At 34.6% G+C, this 7,473-nt stretch overlaps 1 protein-coding gene across 1 annotated transcript; it reads left to right on the forward strand.

The window, feature by feature from the left end:
* The first annotated feature begins 271 nt into the window (after positions 1 to 271).
* On the forward strand, positions 272 to 7,239 carry LOC132843174 (hepatitis A virus cellular receptor 1 homolog). Its single transcript, XM_060866321.1, has 14 exons — positions 272 to 406; positions 2,480 to 2,821; positions 2,917 to 2,976; positions 3,257 to 3,313; positions 3,545 to 3,592; positions 3,751 to 3,816; positions 4,235 to 4,300; positions 4,874 to 4,930; positions 5,332 to 5,379; positions 5,538 to 5,603; positions 5,816 to 5,883; positions 5,964 to 6,051; positions 6,144 to 6,180; positions 6,761 to 7,239. Exons 1-14 carry the CDS (start codon positions 355 to 357, stop codon positions 6,852 to 6,854), a joined length of 1,149 nt encoding a protein of 382 aa, XP_060722304.1. The 5' UTR covers positions 272 to 354; the 3' UTR covers positions 6,855 to 7,239.
* Positions 7,240 to 7,473: the final 234 nt, after the last annotated feature.

Consider the following 7,473-nt stretch of genomic DNA (forward strand, 5'->3'; position numbering starts at 1 on the left):
TGGTGTTTTATTTTGTCCAGATTATATAAGATTACTTGAGTCTGATGTGACTGATTCTGATTTTTGTATTAAGTCCTCCTTAAGAATGCATAACTCAACAGATTTGTTTTAACAATAAATGTAACCTGATATCTAATTCTATATCTAGTTCTAAAAAAGTTCTACAGAAAAATAGTTGTATAGTTCTACTTCTATAGTTCTTTAGTTCTATAGTTCTATGCATTTGACCATAAGACAAGATACACCTAAGATAGAAACGATCTTGAGCAATATCAGGGAGGAAGTCATGTGCAGAGGCTGGTCAAAAAAAATAGTTAAAGAGTAGCACTTATCAGCAGAACGCCACATTTCACTATGAATCAGCTTCACTGCTGCATCTTCTCACTTGTGCTCCTCAGCTTCACAGGTAGGTTAACAAAGTCAAATAACAGACTTATAATCTAAGATTATAGCATATTTTATTTAAAAATGGCATTTTATAAATTCTAATGTTAATTTTTTCTTCGTGGTTGGTTTATTTAAGCTTCATCAAGCTTTATTTAAATAATATCAAATTCTATTTTACACAGATTTAGGGTCTTCATAATCTGGTGATTTTTTCCTTTTAAATGGGTCACTAAGATGTGGACTAGGAGCCTGTATCAGAATCAGGATACTGTTATCAGCCATGCATTAAGATAGAAAACTGTCAGTATATCCATCCATCCATCCATCCATCCACTTTCTACCGCTTATCCGGAACCGGGTCGCGGGGGCAGCAGTCTAAGCAGGGATGCCCAGACTTCCCTCTCCCCAGACACTTCCTCCAGCTCTTACGGGGGAATACCGAGGCGTTCCCAGGCCAGCCGAGAGACATAGTCCCTCCAGCATGTCCTAGGTCTTCCCCAGGGAGGCGTCCAGGAGGCATCCAGAACAGATGCCCGAGCCACCTCAGCTGACTCCTCTCGATGTGGAGGAGCAGCGGCTCTACTCTGAGTTCCTCCCGAGTGACTGAGCTTCTCACTCTATCTCTAAGGGAGCGCCCAGCCACCCTATGGAGGAAACACATTTCAGCCGCCTGTATCCGGGATCTTGTCCTTTCGGTCATGACCCAAAGCTCATGCCCATAGGTTAGGGTAGGAAAGAGGATCGACTGGTAAATAGAGAGCTTTGCCTTGCAGCGCAGCTCTCTCTTCACCACAACAGACCGGTATATCGACCGCATCACTGCAGAGGATACACCGATCTGCCTGTCGATCTCCCCCTCCGTCCTTCCCTCACTCGTGAACAAGACCCCAAGATATTTAAACTCTTCCACTTGAGGCAGGAGCTCTCCACCAACCCTATACTGCCATTACAGTAAAATGTATTTTTGGCTGAAAAACAGAAAGTATCCTGAGTGGTTAAATCTGTAATGTCTATAATTTCATTGTGCATGCAATATTTTTATGCTATAAATGTGATCATGCGTTACATTTAGAATAGCACTGAAAAAGTATTGAATTGACTGTTAGAGTGTCACTGAGTTGAACACAATAATTAAACCTCATGTTCTGGCTCAAAATGTGGGGCATTAAAGACCCCAAAAAACTTTTTATAAAGTAACAATATTTTAAGTGAACCAATTTTTTCTTTTGTTTTTTTTTTGGGAAATATTTTCAGCAGTTCACTACAGGGAAGAAATCTGTAATTGAACTTAAATTTTACAATAAGTGCACTAAATTACAAAAACGTTGTGGTATTATATGGGCTACATATTAACAAATTTGTAAATACAAACTCCGAACATGTAAAGAATAAAAAGGAAACAAAATATTAATCTTCAAAGTGTAGTGTTGACATTTTGATGATCTCTGGCAGGTTGGTTGAAAAATAATGAATCATAATCACAAGAAACCTCCAAATAGATCCTTAATAATGACACAGTTTTGATAGCAGTTCTAGTAAAATCTCACAAACAAACTTGAACATGTAAGCCCTTGTTAAGATGTAAATATAGATTACAGTATCTGTGAGATTTTCTAGATCTCACAGATATTTGTGATGCCCCATATCTCAAATCAACTCATAATACAAAGGCCTCAGTTTATTTCTTTAGCTTTGCCTTGAAGCTATATGGAATTCTAAGAAAATTGTAAGAATTCTAAGAAAATTTATCTCACCACAAACTTGGTTAAACTTTAAATAGAAGATGTTGTAAAAGGCCCTGAGAGGTTGAATGATAACTACCTAATGAAAACAATGTGAATCAGCAAAGTGATTACGTCGTCCAAGAAAGGCACTTATAATATTAGAGCGTTCAGCTACATGGTGAGGTTTTGTCTATGTTTATAGATTACAATAAATCACAGTGTGTACTACACCACGGTAATTCTGAGTGACATCACTGATAATCTAATAGAAGATTTGGGATGAGGCAGACTTCCATTAGATTAGCCTGATGATTTAATTTGTAAGTGTTGTAAGTGTTATAAAACCTCTCCACTACTTCTTCCTTTAGTTTGTACATGTAGCGCCAGGACTGTATACGGCTTTGAGGGTCAGGACATCAATCTCCCGTGCAAGTATGACTCGGTTTATCATGGGGTATGTGATGTATGCTGGATGAAAGGAAGCATCCCAAATAATGGGTGTGGTGATCAAATTATTTACGCAAATGAAAAAGAAGTGCTGTTGCGTAACAGTAAGAGATATCAGCTAAATGGAAATCTGAAGATGGGAGATGCCTCTCTCACTATCCGCAACGCAAGATTAAGTGACTCAGGAAAATATGGCTGCCGAGTCCATATACCTGGATGGTTCAACGATAAAAAATTTGAGGTCAACTTAGCCATCAGAAAAGGTAAACACTCACACACTGCGCAACCACAGAAATACAGCATTCCTTTGTGTCAGATACTGTGTATTTTGCTTCACTGTAACCTTTTTTATCTTTAGCAATGAAAACAACCACCACTCCGGGATATGTAACAACTACGCCACACACTCCTACACAAGGTGATACAAAATACATTTTAAATTAAAATACATATTTGGAATTCTGGTAGAAAGAAAACACCACAACAAGCAACTGGCAGTGGTGCATTTTTCTTTAGATGAACAATTTGAAAGGTTTCATTTAATCCAAAGTGAAAGACAAGTAAGACAGAATCCATGCTATGCACATTCGGAGGCTTAAGCAATGTTTCAGCAGTTCTGGGGTTTAAACTCAGTGTCAACAGATGGACAGAATCTTCCTAAACTACTACTGACAAAATTCTTCCTGTTATTTTCTTAGCACCTGTTTTAACGACACATGTGCCAACCACATTCCCTGAGACCACTAAGCAAACAGGTAGGAAAAAGAGTGGTCTGAATTTTTTTCATGAATTTGTAAGGCCACAATACATCAAATGAAATCAAAAGCTATACTACATGTATTTGAAGAATTGTTACTGAAATGTCTTAATTTTATACTTAATATATATTTACTCTATGATCATACGGCCAAACGTAAAGCATTGAGCATTCCCTTATATCAGCATTTGCACTTTCTGCACTCTATTGTTTTATTTCTTTTCTCCAGAAACACCACAAACCAATATAACTACTACACCACTCATTCCTACCCAGGGTAAGGCAGAAAACATTTAATATTAGATTAAAACCTACAGTGCAGGATTCTGAAAAATAAACAACAACCTACATTATATTTATACTTTTATACAGTTATACTTTTATAAAATTCTAAACATTTAAAATGCACAAATTGTCTTCATGCTATTTTGTTAGGACCTGTTTCAACAACCCAGAATGATATAGCCACCACCTCTGAGAATGCGACCACTGTGAATACAGGTAGGCAAAACAGCAAAGTGGATTTTCTTTTTAAATTTAAAAGCAGCATATAAATAATGCAGAATACTGATGGCCAATGATCAGTGGTCAATACCATATTCTGTAAATTTAAAAAGCACAAACATTTTTCATAGTAGTTCTTTGGACCGGTTTTATCAACAGAAGATTGTGAAACTGTAATGACCGAAAAAAACAAAAACAACAAAAAAACAAACTACATGTTACAGCTTTAGAACAACCAACCTGGCCAATAATAATAAATCCTAATCATTGGGAGTGGAATTTAATTTACATAATTTTTATTAAAAGCAAAAAAAAGTCATGCAAAATCCAAACTTTGAATAAAGCTGAGCAGCTGCAGTGTCGATAGTTCTGTGAATTTAAAAATCACAGAAATTCTTTTTTTTTATTTCTTTAGGACCTGTTTCAACAACAAATGATATAACAACCACCAGCCCTGAGAAAGTGACCACTAAGCATACAGGTAAGAAAATAGTGGTGTAGGTGTATGTTAATGATTTTTTAATCTGTAGAGGAAAAAACAACATTAAAATAAAATAAATTTCTATGCCATGTTTTAGAACGGTCATTAGAATATATTAGAACAGTCACTACTGAAATGTCTTTTCTTTCCACTTAACAATTAGGGAAATATCCACTACACAACCAAGAAAATATAGCATTCAGCATTTTTTTTTTGTATCAGCACAAACACCACCAGGATATTGTAACTTTTTTCAGAAACACAACTGACCTCATGCACTCTGGGACACATAACTATTACGACACATTGTTTCGCACAATAAAGCAAAATGTTTTTTTTTTATATTATATTATAAACATGCATTGAATCCTTCTGAGCTTTATAGAACATCCAGAATAACTCAATCAGACTCAACAGAAGTTGATTTTTATTTAAATTTATTTATGTAGATACTTTTATTAAAACCAGTATAGAACTGATGAAGAATCCAAAGTGTAAACAGATCTGAGCAGTTTATCAATGGTACATACTGTGAAAAAACCCCCCCACAAAAATTCTTTGTTATTTCTTTAGGACAATTGAGTAATGGAACAACCAGCCTCCCTGTGAATGTGACCACTAAGCATACAGGTAGGAAAAACTTTGCAGGTATCCATAATGACTGAATCATTCAAATGAAATGCCATGTTCATGTATCTGCTTTTTCACACTTGCATTAAAGAATAATATATTTGTGTATATTTGTGTTAATTAGCTTAAGAGCTTAATTAGCTTTTTACAACACTGGCCCACTTCTATGTACTATGGCTAACTATGGCTGAATTTTTTTCATGAATTTGTAAGGCCACAATACATCAAATGAAATCAAAAGCTATACTACATGTATTTGAAGATTTGTTACTGAAATGTCTTAATTTTATACTTAATATATATTTACTCTATGATCATACGGCCAAACGTAAAGCATTGAGCATTCCCTTATATCAGCATTTGCACTTTCTGCACTCTATTGTTTTATTTCTTTTCTCCAGAAACACCACAAACCAATATAACTACTACACCACTCATTCCTACCCAGGGTAAGGCAGAAAACATTTAATATTAGATTAAAACCTGCAGTGCAGGATTCTGAAAAATAAACAACAACCTACATTATATTTATACTTTTATACAGTTATACTTTTATAAAATTCTAAACATTTAAAATGCACAAATTGTCTTCATGCTATTTTGTTAGGACCTGTTTCAACAACCCAGAATGATATAGCCACCACCTCTGAGAATGCGACCACTGTGAATACAGGTAGGCAAAACAGCAAAGTGGATTTTCTTTTTAAATTTAAAAGCAGCATATAAATAATGCATTGATATGGCTAACATTACACACTCTTGTGGAGAATTTATATTTTATTCTACTAACAAATGTAACTTTACTAACAAAAGTATTTGTACTGGAGATAAAGAACAGATATCAAAAACAATGCATAGCATTCAATATCTCCTTATATTATTCAGCTTTGGTTACAACAGTTGTGAACTCAGAAAATTACCCTGACGAATCTTCTATGGAGAACAATAAGCCTGTAAGTATGCATGACATCAACAGAGACTCTATTATGGTTTGATTTGTGTTGGTCTGCAATTAATTCTGAGTTTAATTAAGGTGAAAGAAGTAATAATGCATCCTGCAATCTTGGTGCCAGTTATACTGATTCTGCTGTTTATGGGAATTGTTGCTCTTTACCTAATATGTGAGTACATGAATTCTACAAATGCACACTTATCTGTTTCTGTCATTAACATCAGTCTGAGAAATCAATCTAAATTCATTTTCTCGCTTTAGCTAAACATAAAAGAAGATTCAGGGCAACACTAGGAATGTAAGTACCTATTACATTGATTTTGTGTGTGCTACATCTAGGGGTGTAGGATTCAAGGCCAGTCTCAAGTCGTTTTCTGTGTGACTTGGATTTATCTCAGACTTATTGACATTTAAATGTTTTGTCTCCTTTTTGGGAATTACTTTCACTGGATAAGGTCTCGTCTGAGGATTCATAAAAAAATAATGTTTCTGCTGTCTTTCTATTTCACATGCAAAAAAGGTTGAGAAGATGTAATTCTTTAATAAATGAAAAAATGACACCAACTAGTTGATCAGGTTTTGTTGGCTTTTGGTGTTGAGTCACAGTGACTGTCACGGTTTAATTTGGAATCGGTCTTGACTTGGACTCGGTCTTCTGACCCTGTTAAAACTGTTAAATTATATCATGTTTAGACTTGCCTTGGATATGACAGAGCCCCAGCTACACAAGACAACTAAGGATCACATTCAATCCTTTAGGACACATAATATGCAGCATCTTGGTACTTTATCTGCTGCCTGCCTTTTAAGTAACATAAAAATCATGAGAGACAGTACAAAAAAAATTCTCAAATGTGTTTATAATTCTCTTTCTCCAGAGCCAAGAACTCATCCACTTTTGTTGACTACAACAACTTAGAGAACAGCGTGAACCTGCCGATGACGAGCTCTTCTGATAATGAGATGAGTTGAGAATATGACCAGAGATCATATTACATGAAATTTACCTATTAAAGAATACACATAAATTTAATTTGTTATAAAACACTGTGAGTTTTAATCAATGTTTTTTTTAACTTTGTTTAATTACTCATTATTTGTAAAAAATGTGAAAAATACAAAATAGTTGGCCAAAAAAAAAAAAAAGTGCAAGCAGTAGGATGTAAAATACATAATGTTTTTTTTGTTTTTTTTTACTGCAGTTGGTTATACTATAGTTAGTAAATGACATGACAACTGATAGTAACTTCAATAATAATCAATAATCAATAATTGTATTTTGAGAAGTATAACTATGACGGTGTAAATGTGATACTGCCTTGGGATGAAAATGAAATAAAAACCAATAAAACATCAATGAATGTAAGAAGATTATATGTGGAAAAAAAACTTCAACAAAAGTCATCTGTGAAATTTTTTTTCTAAAACTTCTTTTCCGTAAAGTTACTCTTCTGTTATATATGCAAACACAGGTATGTACAGGACACAAGTTCAGACTCAAAGCAAAGGTTCATTGTAGAATCATAATTCTGTTTCATCCTGCTAAGGTGATGAAAATCACTTAGATAACAAGATCTTCATTATAACTGCA

Source organism: Tachysurus vachellii, chromosome 3 (assembly GCF_030014155.1).
Source record: "Tachysurus vachellii isolate PV-2020 chromosome 3, HZAU_Pvac_v1, whole genome shotgun sequence".
Lineage (NCBI taxonomy): Eukaryota > Metazoa > Chordata > Actinopteri > Siluriformes > Bagridae > Tachysurus > Tachysurus vachellii.